The sequence below is a fragment of the Planococcus citri genome, chromosome 4 (assembly GCF_950023065.1).
Source record: "Planococcus citri chromosome 4, ihPlaCitr1.1, whole genome shotgun sequence".
Lineage (NCBI taxonomy): Eukaryota > Metazoa > Arthropoda > Insecta > Hemiptera > Pseudococcidae > Planococcus > Planococcus citri.
In genome coordinates this window covers 31,295,019-31,319,291 of record NC_088680.1, presented here as the reverse complement: position 1 = coordinate 31,319,291, position 24,273 = coordinate 31,295,019, and the positions used below count along the sequence as shown (strand labels likewise).

Here is a 24,273-nt window from a genome sequence, read left to right as displayed (position 1 = left end):
TTGGATAAATTCAGATAAATATCAAAAATTGTTATGAATGTGTTAATGAATACCATTACAATTTGTAATTCCGGTTGGGATATAACTCATTATTTTGATAAACTTATCGATCCCGATAAAGGAAAATGAAGATTGATTTTTTTCTCGTTGATTCATTTTATTTAACTGAAGTTCGTTTTTGTTTGGCGTTCGGTTTATGGTGCAGTGTTTTTTTGACATGTCAACATAGCAGCTCGGAAAACTTTATGAATATCATTCAATAATCATAAAAATTCATATTTAACGAGTTAGGTAGGTACTTATCCGTATCCTGAGTGAAGAAATGAATACCATCGTGTACATCTTCTGTGGCTTATTTTCCTTCAATATAATCCACGTAACACCTGCATCACTGGGACCCGTCACATCTCCATCAAGTAGAAGTCGTGTTGTAGTCTTCGATATTGATGATACTCTTTGCACAAGCTTGGGTTTATTTGGGCACGAATTGGACGAATTGGGCATCGTCAGAAAAAACTATCCAGAATGTCCAATTATTTGCTTTACCGATACTTCTTGTGTGTTAAATACGACATACACGCATGTATTTTTACCTTACCTGCACATTTTATTTGATTACTTATTGAAGCAAGACGTTCGAATCGTAATTTTTTCTGCCGGTGACAAGAAAAGAAATCTACAGGTTATCGCTGAACTACTCACATCCTTCTGGGGCACCGTGAAATTTGAAACAATGAAAGCCAAAGGACAATTCGATATTCTCTCCTTGGGAAATATGCGCGAGGGAAATGATTCGTTTCGTTCGGGTGAAGGAAATTACGTGAAAGATTTGAAAGCAGTTATTCGAGATGGCGAAACGTTATCGGATGTAATCTTGGTGGACGATGATCCTAGTTATGTCGCTTATGATCAAAAACCATTTTTGCAAAGCTACAATTTAATTGGTTGGGGCCCTCGGGGGGTTCGTGAAGTAAACCATACAGAAAAAGCAAAGGATGAGGATCCTGTTTCGTTTTGGAAAAGAAAATCTCCGGATTTCCTTTTGAATAGTGTTTACTATATGCTTGGTGTATTCAAGACCTATTTTGAGAATGAAAGGTATAAAATGTTGCCTTTTAGAGAAGCTTTAAATGAAACCCTTCCTGAAAAAAATTTCTACAATGATTTCTTTAAAACGCATTCGTTCGCCTACGATATGTTTGATTTAGGATTATCAGAGGTGCAAAAACGAGTACCTAATGCCAGGTTCTATGGATTGAGACATCCACATGTGGGTTCCTATAAAAATTGAAATGATCGCTGATTTTGATGACAATGACAACTTATGTATAATTCCATTTTTGGGTGTTTTTTGCGAAATTTTTATAAACTTGTGGGAATGTAGAACTCTAATTATTAAATGTTATTCATGGAAATTGTTGGCAATTTTTTCAAGGGCGTTCAACTGGCGAAATGCTCATAGAGTTTTTTCATAACTTTTTCCCACTCAAAGTCAAAAAATAAAAATTTTTACATTTTTTTCTCATGATAACTGCATTTTTCCAAATAAAGAAATGAAAAAAATTGATTAAAATAAGTGATTGGTGAATTAAAACGTTATAAAAAATTCTTTATCTATTTATCGAACTCGAAAATATCGATGTTTAAATTTTTAATGTCGGATTGATAGAATGTCTATACTTAATGAATTTCATGTTAACAACTAGATAGGTACCTTACCTACGTAATAGGTTCCTAATAAGTATACATTAAATTAAATATTAAAATGTTGATTCAATCATATTTCTTGACTCGAATGTACATACTTACCAATTTCTTGATTTATAAGATTGTATACCTAATTGTTATCTATTCCTATAAGTATAGTGCATTCGCTCGTATAGCTATGCTTATGTTACGTGATGATTGATATTTTAAAGTATGTATGTTGTAAATGTTTTCTTTTATTCTCTCAATTATCTTCATTTTAGAGTTAGAAAGAAAGAAAGTTGAGAAAAAAGTGTCTTGGAACTTCTTGTGATAAATCTTGCAGTTAATTCTTCTGAATAATCAAATTGTCACAGGTGTTGGATCTAAATGTTTCTCGATGTATTATTGAACGAAGTGAACAAGCACAAACACTATTCATAATAATCACATGATTAAAAAACAAAAATTTTATTAAAATGATTTTTAAAAATACTAATGGAATGAGATCTTTCCCATTTTAATAGTAATTAAGTATCTGATTCATTCAATTTTAAATTTCCATAAATACATATGTAGATAACTTAATTTTGCATTTAATTTCACCGAATTTAATATATCTTTTAGAAAATACCTATAAATTCTAAAGCCCCTTCTCACCAAAATTTCATTTGTCAAAATTGATTTTATAAACTCTCTTTCAAAAAATCGCATTCTTGTTCAAAACCATACCTAACCAACACTTCTGGCGGTTTGCTTGTTTATGAGAGGTCAAGTAAGTATTTATGTGATTAAAAAGAAACTTTCTATAACGAGAATTCGAATATTTGCATCACCTACTTATTAATTTATGTGTACTAATTATGAATTACCAATGGTTGACAAAATAATTGCCATACAAAGGATCCCCTAGATCATATTTCTTCGCAAACGCTGCGGTTTTAGGTAATTCTCCATACAAATAAATTGATCGCTCTTCCGGTTCGGGTAATTCGGTTATTTCGTATTTTTGCTTAAATACAAAGAACGCAAAACGATCACAAGCTGCGAAAAGAGAAAAAATGAAATGAATTGATTAGATATGACAATGACATGATGATCACAGAAAATCAAAAGTCGATGAGTAAAATTCTCAACAGTACTTCTACGATCGTACGGATCCAACGGAGTTTCATATTCTACAAGTGTACGACCATTCAGCGTGTTATTTTCCCACATATTGATTATTATCCAAAATCCCAGCTCGTCTCTACCGTAGGTTAGATTGTAAAAGGGGTCTATTTTGAAGTGCTCTTGAGTATCCGCATATCTAGTCAATCCTGCAAGCTGGAGTCGACTTAGATACCTACTTATCCTACGTAAAATTTCATCTAGTATGTACATGGTTCTATTCACTCACGAGTCATATACATGGTATAATATGTTTCACTTTCGTAATCGTCGTAAAAGAATTCTGGCTGCATGATGATCTGGCTATAGAACAGTCGTTGGCCCGGAATCAGATCACGTTCTTGAGGAAATTGCACCTGTTGCAATATATCATGGGGGATACTATGTTTATGATATTAATAATGTTAGGTAAGAGGTAGGTAAGATGCTGAAGGTCTGAATACTCTAACCAATTGGTCCCATGGTACATACTCTGAGCAGTTTCTTCGGTCCTCGTGGCACTACGTCTGGAACTATTTCTGCCTTTTTCATCTCCTCTTCGATGTTGATTTCTTCGACTATAATTGTGGCATCTTCGTCGATGTAGTATATTTCAGACTGCAGGCATTCGAAAAATTCACCAAATCAACCGAGAAAATTTGTTGAAAATTATTTGAGATTCGAGAACAGAATACAATGATCTTGTATGAGAGGAACTTACCGAAAGAGCGATCATTAATAAAATGCAGAAGTAAGTTATATTGTCCATTGTCCGATGAGGAATTTTTATTTTTTAAAAAATAAATCGTTGTACTGCTGGGAACTTCCTGTTTTTGGTCGAAAAATATCACAAGCTCGAAAATTCGATGATAAAGTATTATCTCGTTTTTTTGGTTTCGATTCATCATCGTGTGATTAGAAAAATTCCGAAGCGAAGTTTCGTTTATCAGAGGAGTAATTTTTCTTTGAATGATTTGACTTTAAAGCGTGGAAAAGGGATTTACAAAATGATTTTTAAAGGTGACGTGTTGGTCAAAAAAGCTCTTGCCAATTTTGAAAGATTTCAGTGTAAGATTTTTGCATAGTTTTTTCAAAACATAAAATAGATACTTGAACACTTACCTACACAATTTTCATAGTTTGCCAATGTTTTTGGATTTTTCCGTAGGGTAGAAAAAGGAAATGATTTTTCAAAACAATCGAGAAATATCTTACCTACTCTGAAATTTTTTTGAGATTCTATAGATGCCTTGCAGTTTTTTGATTTGCTCGTTATAACCCAAGGTCACAAAAAATTGAATCATCTATTTTTTTGAAAAAATTCTTACGGCTGATCAAAATCGAATTAGCCTGAGTTTTTAAAAAAAAACCTACCAGAAAAAAATTATCTAAGAAGAAGGAAATCATCATTTTAGTTTGAAGCTCAACTTCCCAACATTTCAATGTGATAGAAAATATGTCAATTAAATCTTTATTCGAAAAAATGGTGCTGGGATTTGAGTTTAGACTTTAGAGGTAGTTATGAAGAATTTTAGCATTTTATTCCCTCCTCTGAGTTTTTTAAAATTTTTTTAAACGATGAATAAGTATTTCTTCAAACTTCATAAAGTAATTACTTACAGGTAGGTATTATTAACAATAAGTGAGTACCTTAGAGTCAAACCCAGAATTCTCCAAATTTTTCAAAAATGAGGTTATGATCGTTTTGGGCACAGTTAGTAGGTACGCATCGATTGCCATTCTCCGTTTTTACCTATCTGACACAATTACACAGTCAGGGGGGTCCAAAGTACTGGGTCAGAGTCAAATTCCGAAAATTGTCCAAAATTTTCAAAAATGAGATTATGGTCGTTTTGGGTACAGTTAGTAGGTACGCATCAATTGCCATTCAACATTTTACCCCATTCGATACCATCATGGTTAGGGGGTCCAAAGTACCGGGTTCAAGTCAAACTTTGAAAAAAATACTTGAAAAAAAATTTTTTTTTCATTCTAGTCGACTATAAACAACCTTGAGATACTTTCAACAGACTTGAATCAAGAATTATCCCTCATTTTATCATGCATTTTCGTGTATTTTCGATATTTTTTACAGACTTGGAGTCAAAACCAGAATTCTCCAAAACGGTATCGTGAATTACTGCTATGGAAAGACTTGAAAAAATTTTTTTTTTTGTCAATTCGATTGTTACCCGAAGCACTATATGTGACCCGCTCTGACAAAACCGACCGTTTCGACAAAAAAAAGTATCCAAAATAATGATGTTTAAAATGAGTTTTAAGGGTTGAAAGATCAGATTTTTGAGAAAAAAACATTTTTTGAAATTTTGTCGAAATGGTCGGTTTTGTCAGAGCGGGTCACATATATAGGCGAGATCAGAAACCTGCTACTACTGATTCCCACCTTTCATCAGTTTTTTGCGTTTTTCTCAAAATGGTGAAAAGTGGAGAATTCTGGGTTTGACTCTAAGGTACTCAAGTATGACTGAAAATGTAGGAGTTGGATTTTACACAAACTTATTTTTGAGCAATTTTTTCTTCAGGTAATTTTTTGGCTGAGCTTTTTACATGTTTTGGGCAATCATCAGAATTTTTAAAAATAATTTTTCATTTTTTCTAATTTTTTGGATATTTTTAGTAATTTTACTGATTTTTTTTTCAGTAATACTTTTAAGTACATTATCCCAACGGTTTTTCAACACCTCTTTCATAGATACATATATCAATTTTTTGATGATTTACAGGCGTTTTTTGACCTTTTTTTCACTTTTTTTTTGTAGCAATGTACCTTGCTTGAATTTTATAATATTTTTTTTGAACATATAGATATTAATTTAAATTTATGTTTTTATATCATTTTTACGCGTTTTCAAGACTTTTTTTTATGCCATTTTATAATTTTTTTTGATACATCAACTTTTTTCAAAAAATACATTTACAGCAATGTTTTTTTGCAATTTTTGCTAAATTTTGTCAAATTTTGCCGATCTAATTTTAAATGGGAAGACTACTCTTTGCTTTCTACCCTTCGATTTGTCCCTACATGAGATATGTTCCAATCCAGTTCTGTTACTTCAAATTGTCGAATAGGTACCTAGATACTTAAGCTCGGAAATGATGTGAAATAGTTTGAAAAAAATGTCCAAATTTTGATAATTTGTTGTTTTATGATTTTTGGGGTGAGAAATGGAATCGTGAATTGTCTACAAAATTATTTAAAATAGGAACGCAATAAAAAAAAGTTTATAATTATCGTTTTATTCATCACTGAGGAACATCATAATCGTCGTATTCTCCTTTGTAGCCTTCATACACAATGTAATGATAAGAACCAGCAATTGGATGACCGAGCCTGTACCGTCTGGCGAATCTATAAGGTCTGAAATCACGTTGGAATTCGATCCTGTGAACAGAATCAATTTTGGAAAATGAGCACGGTATGTTGCAAATGAGGAATATTTTGCGTTATTTGTACGAATAGTTGGCCACTGAGTAGACAAGGATTTTCACACTTACCAGCCTGGTTCATTGTCGACGGTGATGTTCACAGGCCAACGTTGTTTGTAAATCAATAACATAATGAGATCTCTCACTGAAACATTCACGAAAAAAAAAATCAAAAAGGGTTTCTGCGAATTGCAATGTGATGAAAAATTGGGGAAAAAGTGAATAAAAACGTACTCCCTTCGATACAAGGATCTCCGGCTAGTAATAGCTCGCAATTGACGACTCCGGCGCTAATATTATTTTGAGGTATATTAGAGACGAGCCACTGATGCCATTCCTGTCCGTGAATCCCCTGCTTGTAATCAGGAGTTCTGTCTTTGGCTAGTTTCCAGTCACTTATGCCTGTAACAAGAATACGATTAACTAGCACGGTGTCGTGGTCAATATTCCAAGTGGATTGCCTGCGGGGCAATATGGTAAACCCAAATAGAACCAATTCGCATATTATGAAGATTTGAAGAGCATATACCCGACATAAATAAGGTGTACAGGGCTCCCTCTTCGTAAGGCCATGATACATTAACAGGAGGAAAACTCGATTCGTTGTATGACATAGCAGATCCAGGTAGAATTTCACCCCTAGGGTAGAACATCTGCAAAAAAATTTTAACAGTTCGAAAATAAAGAGAACTGATAGAGGTACTAAGATCGCTCAATAGTCTCAATATTTTGGTAACTTTCATCAGAATAATTCTCGTAGCTTACCCGAGCTCGTAATTTCGGAGGAACGGGTATCACATCAGGGACAATGAGCTCCTCGTTGAAAATCTTCGGTATATCGTATTCATCTTCAACCGGTTCCAACGAAATGAACCCACACTGAAATCAGAAATCATGATTTATGACCTCATTGCCCCCACATGGGTGTAGACTACACAGTACACACAAACCCACAATACCCATCCTTCTTGCTTATATTTATTTGTACTTACGAGCATCAATAGTACAGCCAAAATTTTTCCATAGCAATACAACCCGATCATCTTTTCCCAATTAGGCAATTAATCTCGCTTCTTCTTAAACATTTGCTGTAAAAGTTTCTTAAACGATGGTTTGATTAATAATTTTCCTGCTTGCGAAAACATTAGGTCGATTGTGATTCGTCCGGAGTACTGAATGAAAATCATGAAATTGGTAGCTCGTTAATTTATTGTATTTAGCGTAGCTTGATAAAAAAAAAATCAAGCAGCATCGAGAATTCGAGATAAATGTTAGGTTAGGTACCTATCAATTCTTCAGGCGATTCTAGGTAGGTACCTATTTGGGAAGGTGTATTTTAGTTCAAAATTGATCGGAATTTTGATATTATTGATTATGAGAGTTCATGCAATCGATAGTGAGATTTTTCAGTTCATGATTAGAGAGAATTTTTAGCCTCTTCTGGGTACCTATAGGCCTCTCTTTATAGGAGATCTTGATCCCCTCTCCTTACATTTGATTGATCTACCGCAGCGATTTTAATATTTTTACTCGCTTGTGTGATTGATTCGTTAAATACAAACTTTGAAAACAGAAAGTTCTATATTTTCCTGAAAATCATGTCAATCCATGTAATATACTTCGGTGTTTCAACTTAATATTTGTCCTTCTCTCCTCTCAACGTGATGAAAGTGCCAAGCTGTACTGTAATATTGATGCAATGAAATAAATTATAGTTCTCCTCTTCTCTTTTCTTCTTAAAATTGAAATTGACAATTTTTAAAAGCATCTTAAGAGAAGTGTGTACATGTTTAGAATCTTTAAAAATACATTATGAAGTCAAATTGTAAAATTTTTCAGGAGATTTTTCAAAAAAAAAAAAAAAAAATACTCGTATATGTTTTAGAACGATTCCTTTTAATTTGGAATTTCTGTGCTTCAAATAGGCAATTGAAAAAGAAAAAAGAAAACAATGAATCTATTTTAAAAAATTGGAAAATAATTATAATAAAATCGGTAACTACGTAGAAAAATTTAAACATTTTTTACAATTCCCAAAAATCAAAATTTTGATTTTCGCCATTTTTCATCAAGTTTTAAATGATTTTTCAGAACTTACGTATTTTTCATTTTTTTTTTTCATTGCTTGTTTCTATTTTTTTTCATTTTTTCGTTCAATGACAGTTTTTTTCGTATTCGGTCATTTTTCCAATTTTTTCTTTGCAGAATTTCATGATATTTTTTTTTCAAATTGTCAGCTCATTTTACCAACATTTTTGGGTACTTTTCATAATTACTGAATTTTTCAAGTACCTACTTATTCGCTTTAATTTTGAATTTTTAACCAGATACCCACTTTTATTCGCTGAATACTTTTAATAGCTTACTATTTTCTCAGAACTGAAAAAAAATTTATGAACATTTTATCAAAAAATTTACTTCTTGTCAAGGAAAATTCGAAATAGCTTATCAATGATATTTTTTTATTACCTAAAAAATACTTAATTCTTGTGAAATAACGCGAAATTCGAGGGTCGACGAGCTTTCAGAGTGCTAATCAAAATTCACTAAAATACTCTCATGATTATCTTTGTAGAAAACTAAATAGGTAACATTTTTTGAACACAATCACGTTTTTTCGACTTCTTTGGTCTCCAAATTCTCGTACGATAAAACTTTCTCCCAATCTGAAATCAAACGTTGAAATTATCCGAAATGTAATTCTCGTCGTGGAAAAACGAAAATATCTCATTGATTTTGAAAGTGCAAAAATGGTTGTTAAAATACATACCTGCTACGGAATCTTTAAAAGTATCTTTTCTTCTTTGCTTGTCGTATCTGATGTAATAAAAATTAGCGGCGATCGGAGTACCCAAATTGTACGTTTTGATGAATCCAGCGATAGTTTGACGAGCATGGAATTCCTCCCTAATGAAGTTGAAAAACAGGTAGTAAGGGTGGTAAAAATGAGGAGATAGATGAGCATAGGTTTACCAATTGATTTCGGTTGGACGAGGGATGTGTATGGTTCCATTTTGTTTGAATATCAAGTAAATTACCAAATGTTTGACTGAAAGAAAATGTGCCCCAAAAAGGAGTTAGGTAGTTGGTATTTTGGATTATTTTTACTGAATAAGCAAGGTTTTATTTATATTTTGGTGTCAGCATGACGTACCCGTGTTATTCTTCGGTACCGGACATGGTTGGTAGTCGTATAGATCCGATCCTTCGTATATTTTTTGTTTATGAACGTTATAAATTATCCATTCGGTCCATTCGTTTAAAGTGTAATTGCGTCCTTGTTCTGGAGCATCTCTTACGTCGAACCAGTTCAATACACCTGGACAATTTCATTGAAATTTTAAATACACAAACGATTTTTTTCATTTCACCACGAAGCATTACAGGAGCTAGGTATGGTACTCACAGTAAGACATCATCAAGTATAGAGATTCATTTTTGGCACTCCAGGTAACCGTGGGTCGAGCTACTTTATCCAGATCTTCAGGTACCACTTGGCCTGGTTCGGGTTCACCCCAATGAAAATGTACCTATAAGTTTCAGAAATCAAAATCGAATGAATGAACACTTTTATATAGTTATGTCTAATTTGAAACAAAATACTGGAATTACATACGTGGCATGTACCCTCTGGAGGAACAGGTACAGCTGTCGGAGTTATCTTATGCTCGATCATTTTATTTTTCACGTCGAATCGAAGGAACATGCTCCAATCGAAATCGCTATCCGAAAGTCGATCTTTGCCAGCCATCTAGGACGGAAAAAATCAATCGGGTAGAATCAACAATGGAACTTATGTTGAACAGGTCTATGAAATACTTACAATGGCTGTAAATATACAAAAAAGTGCGGTAAATTTTAACATCGTGAATGATGCATTTGGGGTGATAGATGCTGAGTAACAGATGTACACGTTACATTCTTGAATTCGTTTACTGATAGGTGTGTACGCGGAATCATTATCTGTAGTTTTCAATACGGGAGTAGGCCAATTAAGTAGCAAAAATGTGATAAGAAAAATTTCATTTTTAATTTAATTGCAATAGGTGAGATGAGATTTATTTGAGCTTAGGCTAAAGGATCGTATGTAGATGGGGCTGTGGCCTTCTTGTGTAAAATTGCAGGAACAAAATTGAACGCAAAAAAGGAAGGGTATGGAAAGGGAAAAGATGCAGATATTTGTGGTAAAATTGATTTCAGATGGTTGAATTTGGCTCCATAATAGTTTGAATTTTTTTCAAAACTTGTTGAAAGGAATCCAGTCGAGCAAATAGAAGTTGTATAATAAACTCAAAACACTATAGTCGTTTTCACACTTTTTAAAATTTATTTTCACGCTTAACCATCTAAAATAAAGTGAAAACAAAAAAGTGAAATTGAAAAAGTCTAAACAAAATCAATTTTTATGTTTGAGAATTTTCTAAAAAATTTCAAATTTTGATTTTCATACTGACAAGAAAGGTATCCCAATAGTCGAAAAAAAATGTTTGGACCATCATGAAGCTTGATCGAAAAAGCACGAAAAAGTATACATCAGCCAAAATTTCTGGAACTAAAGTGCATTTTTCAATTTTTGGTCAATTTTCAAATGTCAAATTTGGGTCAAAAAAGTGAAAAAAAATCAAAATTTTATAAAATTCTGGTGTATGCTCTTTTTTTGACCCCATCCTCCCAAAATCGATTGGAAACCGTTTGGACCAGTTTTGAGCAGATTTGGAGTCTCCAGCAAGTTTTTGAAAGTTGGAATTTCCAAAAAATAAGTTGAAAAGCTAAAATTTACTGCATACTGTAATTTCAAAATGGTGAGTCGATTCGAGGCGATTTCAAGCTATTCTAGAGTCTTAGCTATTATTTTTTTTCTTTTTGTAAATTCCAGAATCTCAAAAATTTTTATAAAAAACATCCACGTTGATTTTATTTTATAAATCGAACAAATGTTAGGACATTTTTTTATAAACTGGAATTTTCAAAAAATCTGCAGACGGCTACAAAATGACCCAAAATCATCTCTAGTCAACTGGGAATGTCGAAAATAGAGCAATCTGGTCGTATTTATCCCAATTTCTCAAGGATACATCGAGCATTGATTTGGAGTATACTCTCTTGCCACATTTTGGCGTTATCGAAAATAAATACTAAAATTAGTCAATTATTCTACGGACTCGGAAAATTTTGTATTTGAAAGCAGTCATTATGAATTTACACAGATAAATAATCGAATAAGTAGGTAAAAATTAGAAAAACGGTGCTATTCTTTCGAAAAGATTATCCTACTTCTAAAATAGGGTACACCGGGGTCTGGAAACCAGGTGGATGTAACCAACGACGATAATGAAAGTTGGCAGCAATCGGGCCAGTCAGGTCGTAGAATCTGATGTAATCATTGAGCGAGGCCAATAGTGTATCATTTTTCCTGCAAATAAGGATTTGAATAGGTACACATAAGTACATACTTTGAGGTTGAGGATAGCTATTTGTTAAGATGAAATTTTCATATAAGTATTTCTACATTCACAAATGAATTGAAGGTTTACTTACGAAATCATTCTAGTCTTACGATGAACTTCAAATTCCCGAGGTTGTCTGTACACCAAGTAAAGGTGAAGATCAACGACTGAAAGTAATTTATGTAATCGTAAGTTTATTTTTTCATATTATCGATGCACATTTTCAATAAGGATTCTCGAGAGGTAGAGGCCAGAGCTTACTTTCTTCTTCTAAATCGTGATAAGGTGGATCGTATTTTAGAATCGTTCTTCCCTTCATGTATTCGTTCCCTGGAATATTCAGCACGACCAATTGATGCCATTCGTTTTTGGCAGGTGGTGGAAGAGTCGCGTTATACGATCGGCTGGCTAATTTTTCCTCCGGGTCCCAGTTTTCTTTAACTAGAGAAAAATATTTAGAAAATGAAATCTAGATTGTGGCGAGGGCGGGGGAGGGGTAGTAAATTAAAACTTCTGATATTCAAATCTCAGGCTTCTGCATAATAAATTTCATTTTTTTTTCTGTTTGTTCTGAAGAGATTAGGAGCATGGACAACATTTTTCAAGATCAAAACCCATGAAAATCCATGATACATCTTTTCCTAATTATCTTGTTACGACCAAGGTACATATGAATATGTTTCACGATTTTCACTTCCATACTCTCAATTTTAAAATTTAGTCACGTGTGAATTTTGATTCAAGGTTATGCATCCCCAGACCTCATACCCCACAAATATGGCATAAAATTGAACCAAAATGCCAAATTTTATTTTTATAGACTGAGAAGCTCATAAATCCTGGGAGCATTTTTCTTCTTATGAAAATCTGCCTGAAAAATGCCAAAGGCAATAAGAAATTCTTACCAACGATAAATAGCGCATTCCACGTGTCATTAGGAGCGTCATAAACAATTCCCGGTACCGAAATGGCATGTTCGTGAAGCAACATCATACCTGGATCTAGAAAACCATGTGGTAAGAATACCTACAAAAAGAAAAAAACTGAATTATACCGATTCAATAACTTTATAATTAGTGGGAAAATATTGGAATCGATTCTTGAATACCTTAAGGAGTTGTTCGGGTCCGTGGGGTAGCACTTTGGGGATAATTCCAGCCTTGGTCATCTCGTGTGTGATATTCCATTCTTTGGGTTTCACTTCTTCTTCATCTTCACTCGAGAACGCTTGGCACTTTACAGAAATGGAACAGATTAGGTACTTTTACATTCCGAAAATATATAATTTGGGATGGCATGGCGAACTTACCAGGTATGGAGTGCATATTACGAAAAAAATAAACCTGAGAGAGGTTTCAAACATCGCAGTTTGGCTTGATTCTTTTTCATGAAATGTCACACATGTTCGGTTCGATGTTTCAAATTGATAACTATTCTACAATTTGAGATTAATTAGTTCATTACGAATAATTGAGGAATTCATAAAGATAACGTCACTATGAGATGCCTATACGAGTAGACCCTACTTTTCTGAGATTTTTTTATGATTTTTGGATGGAGTATCACTGATCAGAATTCACCTAAAAAATTTTCATTGGCACTTCTAATTACTAGGCTTATTGTAGTAGGATTTAAAAATGAAAAAATGAGAGCGATGAAGTCCAAGGTGTACTCAAGTCATTAATTTTCTTCTCAAGTGGTAACACTACAAACATTGGCCTTACTTTTAGTTCTACTTCAATTAATATTTCGTTAAGTGATTGTAATCATTGAATAATCAATGCCAGATAGGAATTCCAAGGATATAAGTAAACTTGCAGCTCTCAGCTAATCAAAAAAATCATCAATAATTTTTTAGTATAGTTTGCAGTGTTGCCAAGTTTACAATTATGAATTGATATCTCAAGTTGTCAGATTTTTCATGGTTTAATATGTTTGAATTTACTCTGTAAATACGATACTACATTTTAGTGAGGTGATTTTAATGTCTGCAGCAATACTTACATCAAAACAATTAGATTCGTATACGGATTTTTTTTGTACCTATTCATGGAATGATAAGTAAAAATTGCATGATTGTTTCATTTATTTCAAAAAAGAAAAAAAAAAGAGTTATTCAGACTAGAGAGGATTTTATTGTAGTGAAAAACTAGCAGAATAGCCAACTTCTGAAATAATTGGACAAGTTACAAAAAAAGAATAAAAATATGGCAGGTCTCTCAAATATAAAATTCCCTTTCGTCACGAATTCATTTCTTCTGAAAAGGAGGAGACATTTGCTAGGTTTTTGGATTTTGAAAAATGGAGTCCCCACGTCGTAGGCTTCAACCAACCGTGCAATACGATCTCGTAATACAACATCGATTCGGTATTTGGTTTCACCAACTGATACGTTCCATTTGGATACTTGACACCCGGACTCAGATATCCAGTGAAGAGAATAAAATTGAAAAAGTTTCTTCTATCCGTTAAATTATCAAAGCTGACTTCATTTCTAATAGGAATTTCAACGCAACCGCCTTCCAATAACGATCTTACATCTGGTTCAATGTGATCAAGCGAAAAACTTTGTCTATGGACAGGAAACAGAAGTTGACTTCCTAACCAATAATGTTCAATTTTGTAGTCGTTTTCAATGCATTGTTTAATCGACCACGGATTATACATCATTTGCCCTCCATAATTATACCCTTTGTAGTAAGCCTTCATTTGATGTAGTAATTCTGTCCCTAATGATGGTCCCACTAATTGGTCAACTTCCTGTTCAGTAAATCCATAGAATTGGCTGAACTCGTGATCAAGCAAAGTGTACTCAGCCACGTTATCCAAGTTGACGAACAGATTCGAATTAGATATCCTGAGCTTACCTGTGAGGAATCCTTTGGCTAAGCAAGGGTTGTTTTTGAAAGCAGCAGTGTATAATTCTCGATAAAATTTAAGCACTTTTTCCAGATTGTCAGGATTATCAGATGAATGAAGGAATGCACCTCTAAGCGGAGTATCGTATTCGTCGATTAATATGAACACCGTTTCATTGAAGTATTTGTAAAGAAGGTGACTTAAAAAACACAAACTGTTGACGAGATCGCTTTCTGTAAGATTACCTTTGGAGTATCTCTCCAATTGAGACTTTTCAGATTCGTCTAAAAATTGCGGATTCTTTTTGAAGTAACTGTCGAGGTAGAAATGTCTTTTATACGATTTGATTACTTCATACGTCATGATCGCTTTCACCTCTTCAAAGTTTCCATTCTGTATAAAATGATAATTAAGCTGTACTACAGGATGTTTCCCCTGATACTTCATTGGACTGGAAAAATTGGAGATCTTCAGAGGCTGGAAGGATTTCACTAGCGAATCATTCACGTAAACTTGCCCGCCACAAAATATCTTTCGATTTACTCGATTTTCTTCTGGTAAAATGTTCCCCTGGTCGTCGACCTCGATCTCGAAGAATTTTCTTAACATGTTTAAGTTCAAACTCTTACCCCAAAGTACAGGTCTTGTGATCAGAATTACCTGTTTGTCGTGTTCTAGAAATTCTTTGATCATTAAGCTCTTGTCTACAAAGGCTGCTGTCCTGAACATAAATTTTTTAAAGCTTTCTTCACCAAATTCGATACTTTCCCTGAAATCGATTTCTTTGGTGGTTGGTTGAGTTATGCTGATTGACCAATTATAACGACTGAATGTGTATGTCTTTCGTGAAGGTGTGTTTGTTGTTGGAGGGGTCTTTACAAAAACCGTGAAGTTTGAAGCTTTTCTCATCTCTAGTTTGGGACGTGTCACTTTTGCTGTTGTGTTTCGGAATGGAGTGATTTTGAGAGGTGTGCGACGGGTTTGATTCGTTTTCTTGGTCTGGTGATTGGGTTTTGGAGTGAGTCGTGCGGTTTTCTGTTGAGTGGAAATGGGTATTGGAGTAGATGTGGTTTTTTGAGAAATTTCCACAGGTTGGGGGTTTTGAGTAAGTCCTGCGGTATTCTGTTGAATGGAGATGGGTATTGGAGTAGTTGTGGGTTTTTGAGCAATTTCTTCAGCTTGGGGGTTTTGAGTAAGTCCTGTCGTATTCTGTTGAGTGAAAATGGGTATTGGAGTAGTTGTGGGTTTTTGAGCAATTTCCACAGCTGAGGTGATAGCTATGCTTTGCTTTAACATGCATTTAGTATGATGACATTCAGCGATATCTGTAGCAGAATCAAGGCCTGTAGTCAAATTTCCTGTACCAATAACTGTGATTTGGCTTTCCGAAGCAAGAGTTGCTTGTGTGGAAGTTTGTTGAGCTATAGCTGAAGTGTTATTTAAAAATTCCACTTCGGAGGAAGTAATATTTGCTGCGGTATCTGTAGATGGCTTCTCGATTGAAGTGACATTTTGTGTATTTAGAATGAGAGAGTGTATGGTTATCTGAGAACATGGCACTTTCGTGGTATTTTCAAAGGAATTAGAATTTCCCAAAGTTGTCCTCTCAGCGTTTATGCAAATCAGGAGTTTGTTATCAATCTTCAATGAAATTAGTAGCGAGAGAAGTAGCTTCATTTCCCATATTTGCATCTAACTGAAAAAGCATGAGTAGTTATAAATCTCTATAACTAGAATTTCAGCTGCCTAAATTGATTTCTGAATTTTGACGATAACCCTGACGTGGTATCTACTGTCCAAAAAACTACAAAATTCTGAAATGGGCTCAAAAAGTACCAAAAAAAAAAAAAAAAAAACACCAAAATCCTACAATTTTTTTGTACCTATGTACCTACTTATTATAATAGAAGACTAAAATTAGAACTATTTGAAAAAAAAAACATCACAAATCGTCAATTTTCAAAAACTTTCGCCTCGCTTCACTCGGGCAAGATCAAAAATTATCCAAAAATTTTGCACTCGCGCTTCGCTTGGACAACAAAATGTTCTCTTCTGTTTTTAAATTTATTTTTCAAAGACGAAAAGCATAAAAAGATCATGAAAAAAAAAACAAATGAAAAGTCGTCGTGGCTGATATTTTTTATTGAAAAATTTCATACCGAGGGTGGGGATCGATTTGATACCACTCAATATAATAATGTACCAAAAATAATTTAAGAAATGCAAAATTTTGGTATTTTGATTTGGTAGACACCATTCTTGATGATGAGGAATTATCTAATCTCAAAATGAATGTATAAATAACGAGAAGGAACTTGAAGATGTGGCATTGAATGCCAATTTTATTTGAGTTATTATTTTTTTTGAAAAGAGGAGATACTTACCAGGCTTTTCTGGAGTTGAAAAATAAACTTCTTGGTAGTTCAGTCAGTTTTTTTCTACTTTTATTTCATTTTAATGAGCTTATCATTTTATGAGTTGAAATTTACTCAAGTATGATTATGAAATTAGTTCTGGGTGATCTGAGATATGATTAAATCAATATGATTGTGTGTTTATGATAATAGAATGCGAATTGAGTTTTTGACCAGTTTTCATTAAGTTTTAGAAATATCTAAAATATTTAAATGTACTTATTGGCGTTCAAAAAAAAAAAAATCATTCAATACATTATCCAATACCTATTGCGATTTAATGTCTTTTAAGGAATTATGATTACAAACTGAAAACTTTTTCATCGAAATCTCTAGCTTTCATCATTCATCCAAAAGGCCTCTTCGGCATCCAGTCACCTATTACACTCCCAAAAAGCATATTCAATTCGGAATTGGGTTTCTCCAATTCATATGTACCATTTGGGTACTTCATAGTTGGACTTAGGTATCCAGTGAAGAGAATAAAATTGAAGAAGTTTCTTCTATCCGCTAAATTATCAAAACTGACTTCATTTTCGATAGGGATTACTATTGAATGACCTCCCAGTAGTCTTTTCACATCTTCTACAATGCCATCGAGCGAATAACTATGTCGACGGCCAGGAAACTGAACACCACATGGTAACCAATATTGCTCCAGTCTGAAGTCGTTTTCAATGCATTGTTTAATCGACCACGGATTGTACATCGTTTGTGCTCCGTAATTGAACCCTTTGTAGTATTGCTTCATTTGATACAGTTCCTTTTTTAATGAAGGGCCCACTAATTTATCGAGTGCCTGTCCAGTTGATCCATGGAATTGGATGAACTGGCGATCAAGCAGCTGTTCCATGTTTAATGATGGTTCCATGAATTGATCGAGTTCCTGTTCAGTAAATCCATAGAATTGGCTAAACTGGTCATCGAGCAATGTGTATTCTGCCATGTTATCTAGGTCGACAAACAAATTTGTATTAGCTATTCTGAGCTCGCCTGTGAGGAATCCTTTGGCTAAGCAGGAGTTGTTTTTGAAAGCTGAAGCGTATAAGTCTCGATAAAATTTTAGCACTTTTTCCAGATTGTCTGGATTATCGGAGGAAAGAAGGAATGCATCTTTTAGTGGAGTATCGTATTCGTCGATTAATATGAACACTGTTTGATTGAAGTATTTGTAAAGTAGCTGGCTTAAAAAACGTAAACTGTTGACGAGATCACTTTCTGTGAGATTATTTTTGGAATATCTTTCTAATTGAGACTTTTCAGATTCATCTAAAAAGTGAGGATTTGTTTTGAAATAATTATCGAGGTAGGAATATCTTTTGTATGATTTGATGACTTCATTCATCATTCCTGCTTTCACGTCATCAAAGGTTCCATTCTTTATTGAATGATAATTAAGCTGTACTACAGGATGTTTCCCCTGATGCTCCATTGCACTAGAAAAATTCGAGATTTTCAAAGGCTGAAAGGATTTCACTTGTGAATCATTTATGTAAACTTGCCCACCACAAAATATCTTTCGATTTACTCGATTTTCTTCCGGTATAATGTTCCCTTGATGGTCAATCTCGATCTCGAAGAATTTTCTCAACATGTTTAAGTTCAAACTCTTACCCCAATGTATAGGTCTGGTGATCAAAATTACCTGCTTATCGTGTTCCAGAAATTCCTTGATCATTAAGCTCTTGTCTACAAATACCGATGTCCTGAACATGAACTTTTTAAAGTTGTCTTCACCAAATTCGATACTTTCTTTGTAATCGATTTCCCTGGTGGTTAGTGGGATTCTGCTGATTGGCGTCAATGGTGAAGTTTCTCGCGAAGGACGTGTGGTTTTAGGTTTAGGAGTGGTTATCAGACGTGTGGTTTTCGAAGCCTTTTGTTTATTTTTCTTGGAACCCTTTGTCTGTGTGGTCATGTTGGCGAATGGGGTGACTCTGGATGATGTCAGAGTTTGATTTGTTCCCTTTGTCTGATTTTGTGGTACTGGAGTAAGGCTTGCAATTATCTGTTGGGTGGGGATAGGTATCGATGAGGTGGTCTGAGTGGAGTTAATAGTCTGATTTTGTGGTACTGGAGTTAGTATTGCAATTGTCTGTTGGGTTGGAATGGGTATCGATGAGGTGCTCTGAGTGGAGTTGATGTTCGATGCGATGGTCGGGGATACCATAGTAGTCGATCCTAATGTCTCAATTGCAATTTTGTTCTGAGTGGATGTTGCTTCTGGGATGGCTGTGGAGGTTTCTTGGACAAACGTCACATTTTGTGGAGTTTCTAAAGCCGGAAGAATTGTTGTAGTTGATCTTAATGCCTCTTCTGTGATCACCCACTGGGTTGGAGTAGTCTTTTTGATGGTTGTCAAAGTCTCATTAGCAGAAGTAACATTAGTTGACGTCTCGCAAGCTGGAAGAATACTTTTATTCGACTTTAATATCTCCTCTGTCATTATCTCGTTGGGTATCGTCTCTGATGTCACTACAGAGTGATTGAACGAGACCATTTTCCCAGCTTCGGTAATTTCTTGCTTCGTTGTGTTCGGGTCAAGTATTTCAGAAGTTGATGTGGTACTCGTATTTATGATCCTCTGATGTGCAGAAATGAAATCTATAGACGTGCCTGTGGCTGAAGTTGTATTCGCTATGGTATCTGTAGATGACTCTTTGATTACAGTAATTTTTTCTGGCGAGACATCTGTGGTAGTTTCTGCAGAACTGAAATTTCTGAATGCTTTCTCCTCAGCTTTAATGTGAAACAATAATATGTCTTTAAACCTCGATGAAAGTATCAGTAAAAGCAGTAGCTTCATTTTTTGTTTTTTTCACCTGTAACATCAAAATTTTCAGGTTACTTTACTAGTTCTATTAAACAGGGATATAATGTGAATTTCTCAAACAATGAATGCATTTTTTGAGGTCGAATGAAGTTGATTTTTTTAATGTTATAATAATTACCTAATATAAATTATATCAATTTATTGATCAATAATATATTTTAATGTATGAATTTTTTTATTTTATGTTTCAGCTGAATAATCATAATTGAGAAGCTTTGTAGAATGGGGATCGTTCATAATAATGAATGAATTGACATTACTTCACGAGTTCCACAGGTTTTGATAACTTCGTAGAATGGTGAGTAAAAATTGTACCAATGTGTAAATTTATATCTATTTCAAAATTTAAGAAAAGCATTAAGTACTTATAATTAATAAAAAAATTTTCTGAAGACATGGAAAAGTTTGAAAATATTTAATCTCAAATTTATTGAACAAATGAATGAATAAAAATACCTATAGCCTAATAATGAATGGACAATAGGCATCCATTTTAATTAAGTCAATATTTCTTTTAAAAATTAAGAGATATAGTAGTTACTTACCAGAATTTCTACATAGATTTAGAAAACAGACTTTTCATTAGTTTTTTCCTCATTTTATTTCATTTTAGCGAGCTTATCATTATGGGTTGAAGTTTGGTTATGAACTCTGCTCTAGTGATCTGATATGATTTAATGAATATACGTTTGTGATATCAAAGTGAGAATTAATATTTTTACCATGTTTCTTTCAATTTTTCAAGTCATGGAAGTACGAGAAATACCAAAAATTGCTCTTTTAATTAAAAATACAATCAGTAATATAATATATCATTGAATTTGGATAATATCATATATTGATTTAAACAGGTATAAAATAATTTGTCATGAAGACGGGTGCTATGAAAATTCGCCATCTTGGAAATTTATGTTTCAATTCGGTTTCAAGGATACTCCAACATGAAATTCTGGGTATCACATTTCATATAAAAGAAATTCCCCGCAATTGGTCCAGTTAAATTGAACTTGTTGACTAGTCTCGAAGTAGGTGAACATTCTGAAAACAGTTTTCTGTCCAAACAAAACAAATTATGTAGAATAGGAATGTGCAAAATAAATCAATAGTTAGGTGACTAATTATAGCGGTCCTAGAGGAGAAAGATGAGTGAAAAGCAGCAAGCTATTCTGATACTTACGCGTGATGCATTTTTCCAGTCGGAATATTGACGAGGAAATTTTGTCCAAAAGCCAGTACGACAATTCGATCTGTGAATTCGTGCGATGGACAATCCGGAGAAATGTAAGGAAACAATTGCTCTCCTTTTCGAACCCTGTCTCCTGGAATATTGACTTGAACCCAACAATGATACTGTCTGGTGCGATTACAGCCATCAGAGAGACCGAAATTCGCACCTTCGGACATCTCGTATCTTGTTTCTCTCCAAGGTATTTCTGTCAGACCTTCCAAAATTGCAGAGAAAAAAAAGAAAAAATTTTAAATCTCTCTATTTGTTGAGTTCAATGTTCATGGTGATTGGTGGTATGTACTTATAATTTGACTTACCAAACATGTAAACTGTGTAGAGTTTTCGTAAATGAGCGCTTTTCCATTTTATTTTTGGCAAATGCAGCAGATCTTCTTCGTTTTCGATTAATTCGCCTGTTTGAAGGGTTCGATTTTCATAAATAATCTGTCAATAGCAAAAGTATTGTTGTGAGTATATTGGAAGTCATTTTTTCGAGTCCTATCTCTTTGATTAAATTGGGATTTGCTCACTCGTAACCATTCTGTTGGAGCAGCTGATAGAGCATGAGGAATTATACGAGCTCGACGAAATTCCTCTTCGATGTCTGCATCTTGAGCTAAAGTTGACCACTGAAATGGAAGCATTTCACATCATTTGCATTAACGTTGGTTATCTCAAGACAAAGATCAGGATTTGGGACACAATTTTGAATTTACTTACTGCGATGAAAATGATCAAAAATAATGAATTAGCCAGTCTTATCATTGAAATAGAATGTCACATTGATTTCACATTATTTTGTTGCCATCGAGGTCAATCATAAAATATGTAGGTATATCTTTATTTTCTAGAGCGAATGTTTACTGAAAAAGTGTTATCTTTCGGAATGATAGCAATATTTGTGATAAGAAGTCGATAGGTACACTTACCTACTTGTTGGATGTTTCTTTATATTGCTAATTCTTCAGAATCGACTTTTATTTTTATTCAGATTCATTTATAAATTTTTTTGGCCCACAAACATAATCTGATGAGTAAATTTCAATGTTTTCAAATTCTTAACAAAGAATCAAAATTTTTGAAAGATCTTTTCAGAAAAAATAGAGGCTTCAAATATTTTTTGTTGTTGTAAGAAAGGGCTTAGGTAATTTGCAAAATGTGGAAGATTTTTAGAAAAAATTGAGAAGAGGTCGAGAATGTTATTTTTTGAAATTATATCGATACCATTTGTACATAATTCAACTGTTCGAATTTAAATCTAAAAATTTTTAAAATGCCATTACCTACATTAATGCCCCAAACAGTTCTAAAACTGGATCTGAAAAAATTAGGAATGTTCTCATGATTTGAGAATTAAATTTCAAAATGAGCTCCAACCTGAATCAAAAAATCTCTCATCGTTTTCTCAATCTTTTAATGTAAATACCTACTCTTCAAATTTATGAAAAATTTTTCAGTGTTCTTGATTCAAATTTTAGACATTTGGTGCTTCATGGCTTTTCATTTATGAGGACGTTTATGCGATGGGTATTTTATTTTTGTTGGTTCTGATGAATTTTCTCCTTTTTTGCTTTCATTCTTTTTCAAAAACAGTTTTTTTTTCATTTTTTGAAACCTACATTGTCCAGAGATAGTCTTGAAAATTTTCAATTTGCAATTAATTTACAACATTAAATAAAAATATTTTATTTGGAGTTCAATCCAAACCCATTACACAGAATGATGTTTAAAAATTCTGAAAAATAAATGAAATCTGCAAAAGTGGGATTTTTCATTTTGAATTAATCTATGATGCATTACTCTGCTCTTCAAAGTTCGAGATCAGCCTTACGTATTGAAATGACGGATAAATTAATCAGTTGTCCAAAACATATTACCAGCCACCGGGCCCGTCAGATTATAGTCTTTGACAAATTTCACAGTGGGTGAAAATTCTTGAAAAAAATACCTGCCGGTAAAAAGGGCAGATTTTTTACATATTAGAAGGGCTCTGTGCATTAAGCCGGAGCCAGAAATTTTGAAAAGGTTGTTCCAAAAATTGAGAACATTGAACTCACCATTCGGTCCATTTAGGCAATGGAGGATTAAGAACTCCAGGTTGTTTGTAAATCAAAATGGCGTATCGATCGCTTACTGTGACAAAAACAAAGTAGAATAGAGAGAGTTCTGACGTAGGTCATATTTTCATTAAAGAGAGTTTACCGTAAGGCTTAGGTGGTGGAGTGACTGCTATGTAAGGATATAATTCCATACCACCGCTGTAATTATTGCCAGGTATGTTTATAGTAACCCATTGATGGAATTCATGACAAATACGATGTGTTATATTAGGCTCAGCTGGATTTACTTGAGGTCTAATGATCATCGTCCAATTCGTTATACCTAAATAATCCAAAATGAAACGCTTACGAGGAAATAAAATTATGGAAATGGTGATATCACTGTACCTGCCATGTACAGTGCATATAAACTGTTCGGATCTGCATTCCAAGTCACATTGGGCTGTTCAGAGGTCTCAGTTTCAAAAAGTTTCTCTCCTGGATAAAGATATCCATGGTTTGAGAATGTGACCTGTTAAAAACGAAGGAACCTCTTATCAATTTTTTTGAACAAAAAAGAAAAGCCAACTGTGAAACGAAGAATTTATTATTGCTCACATTTAATAACTCTTCCGGAGGTTCTGGAATAACATCAGGAACGAATCTCGATTCGTGAAATTTAGAAGCAAGATATTCATCGTAAGCTATCGCATGATGCTGAAAAGTGAATCTTTTGGGTAAATGGAAAAAATATTTAATGGAATGTGACGATTATAATCACGGTATCTTACCAGGTTCCATGTTAAAAGGTATAAGGAGCAGTGAAATATTCGATTCGACATTTTTCATAATCTTATGATTTATCAAGTCATTCAGTTGGCCTTTTAACGGGTGAACTCGTTGAGGTTACGTTTTGAAACGTATTTATTTGATAGTATTTTCTTATATCGGGTTACCTATCAGTGAGCAATTTAATGGTTTCCGAATTCCCCCTGCATTTTTTCTCATATTTGGGAAAGCGATTAAATTTCGAATGAGATTGTGTACCCGAGTTGAACGTCAAGCTTGAAGGAAAATTATTATTCAGGTTGGTTATGATAAAAGCAGGAGGACAGGTACCTACATCAGTAGGATGGTTTTTTCATTTTTTTTTCTTTCAAAATTTAAGTTT

General features: G+C 33.8%; 7 protein-coding genes across 9 annotated transcripts; all 7 read right to left on the bottom strand.

Moving 5' to 3' along the window:
- Positions 1 to 2,146: 2,146 nt before the first annotated feature.
- On the bottom strand, positions 2,147 to 3,898 carry LOC135843535 (putative odorant-binding protein A5). Of its 2 annotated transcripts, none has more exons than XM_065361470.1 (5): positions 3,557 to 3,870; positions 3,328 to 3,453; positions 3,086 to 3,212; positions 2,829 to 3,005; positions 2,147 to 2,730 (listed from the first exon to the last, which is right to left on the bottom strand). In XM_065361470.1, exons 1-5 carry the CDS (start codon positions 3,602 to 3,604, stop codon positions 2,555 to 2,557), a joined length of 654 nt encoding a protein of 217 aa, XP_065217542.1. In that variant the 5' UTR covers positions 3,605 to 3,870; the 3' UTR covers positions 2,147 to 2,554. The 2 variants fall into 2 exon arrangements, 1 of the variants encoding a protein (XP_065217542.1); XR_010558337.1 differs by having other exon boundaries at positions 2,673 to 2,730; positions 2,829 to 3,012; positions 3,557 to 3,898.
- A 2,174-nt stretch (positions 3,899 to 6,072) lies between these two features.
- On the bottom strand, positions 6,073 to 7,475 carry LOC135844681 (protein D2-like). The gene is made up of 6 exons (XM_065362992.1): positions 7,275 to 7,475; positions 7,048 to 7,161; positions 6,812 to 6,935; positions 6,517 to 6,684; positions 6,352 to 6,427; positions 6,073 to 6,238 (listed from the first exon to the last, which is right to left on the bottom strand). Exons 1-6 carry the CDS (start codon positions 7,323 to 7,325, stop codon positions 6,100 to 6,102), a joined length of 672 nt encoding a protein of 223 aa, XP_065219064.1. The 5' UTR covers positions 7,326 to 7,475; the 3' UTR covers positions 6,073 to 6,099.
- A 1,248-nt stretch (positions 7,476 to 8,723) lies between these two features.
- On the bottom strand, positions 8,724 to 10,250 carry LOC135845795 (uncharacterized). Its single transcript, XM_065364623.1, has 7 exons — positions 10,106 to 10,250; positions 9,899 to 10,033; positions 9,689 to 9,812; positions 9,437 to 9,601; positions 9,256 to 9,331; positions 9,053 to 9,189; positions 8,724 to 8,948 (listed from the first exon to the last, which is right to left on the bottom strand). The coding sequence occupies exons 1-7, from the start codon at positions 10,145 to 10,147 to the stop codon at positions 8,890 to 8,892; spliced, it is 738 nt and encodes a 245-aa protein (XP_065220695.1). The 5' UTR covers positions 10,148 to 10,250; the 3' UTR covers positions 8,724 to 8,889.
- A 1,191-nt stretch (positions 10,251 to 11,441) lies between these two features.
- On the bottom strand, positions 11,442 to 13,182 carry LOC135845796 (phosphatidylethanolamine-binding protein homolog F40A3.3-like). Its single transcript, XM_065364624.1, has 6 exons — positions 13,039 to 13,182; positions 12,838 to 12,963; positions 12,635 to 12,755; positions 11,991 to 12,170; positions 11,821 to 11,896; positions 11,442 to 11,695 (listed from the first exon to the last, which is right to left on the bottom strand). Exons 1-6 carry the CDS (start codon positions 13,090 to 13,092, stop codon positions 11,548 to 11,550), a joined length of 705 nt encoding a protein of 234 aa, XP_065220696.1. The 5' UTR covers positions 13,093 to 13,182; the 3' UTR covers positions 11,442 to 11,547.
- A 655-nt stretch (positions 13,183 to 13,837) lies between these two features.
- On the bottom strand, positions 13,838 to 17,333 carry LOC135845793 (uncharacterized). 2 transcript variants are annotated; one of them, XM_065364620.1, is made up of 2 exons: positions 16,973 to 17,333; positions 13,838 to 16,284 (listed from the first exon to the last, which is right to left on the bottom strand). In XM_065364620.1, the coding sequence occupies exon 2, from the start codon at positions 16,278 to 16,280 to the stop codon at positions 13,971 to 13,973; it is 2,310 nt and encodes a 769-aa protein (XP_065220692.1). In that variant the 5' UTR covers positions 16,281 to 16,284; positions 16,973 to 17,333; the 3' UTR covers positions 13,838 to 13,970. The 2 variants fall into 2 exon arrangements, with proteins under 2 accessions (XP_065220692.1, XP_065220693.1); XM_065364621.1 differs by having other exon boundaries at positions 13,838 to 16,280.
- A 3,045-nt stretch (positions 17,334 to 20,378) lies between these two features.
- LOC135845798 (uncharacterized) lies at positions 20,379 to 21,944 on the bottom strand. Its single transcript, XM_065364627.1, has 5 exons — positions 21,784 to 21,944; positions 21,594 to 21,692; positions 21,381 to 21,507; positions 21,013 to 21,277; positions 20,379 to 20,887 (listed from the first exon to the last, which is right to left on the bottom strand). Exons 1-5 carry the CDS (start codon positions 21,826 to 21,828, stop codon positions 20,761 to 20,763), a joined length of 663 nt encoding a protein of 220 aa, XP_065220699.1. The 5' UTR covers positions 21,829 to 21,944; the 3' UTR covers positions 20,379 to 20,760.
- Positions 21,945 to 22,733: 789 nt separating this feature from the next.
- Positions 22,734 to 24,054, bottom strand: LOC135845800 (OV-16 antigen-like). Its single transcript, XM_065364629.1, has 6 exons — positions 23,894 to 24,054; positions 23,721 to 23,819; positions 23,511 to 23,634; positions 23,266 to 23,445; positions 23,121 to 23,196; positions 22,734 to 23,011 (listed from the first exon to the last, which is right to left on the bottom strand). Exons 1-6 carry the CDS (start codon positions 23,942 to 23,944, stop codon positions 22,915 to 22,917), a joined length of 627 nt encoding a protein of 208 aa, XP_065220701.1. The 5' UTR covers positions 23,945 to 24,054; the 3' UTR covers positions 22,734 to 22,914.
- Positions 24,055 to 24,273: the final 219 nt, after the last annotated feature.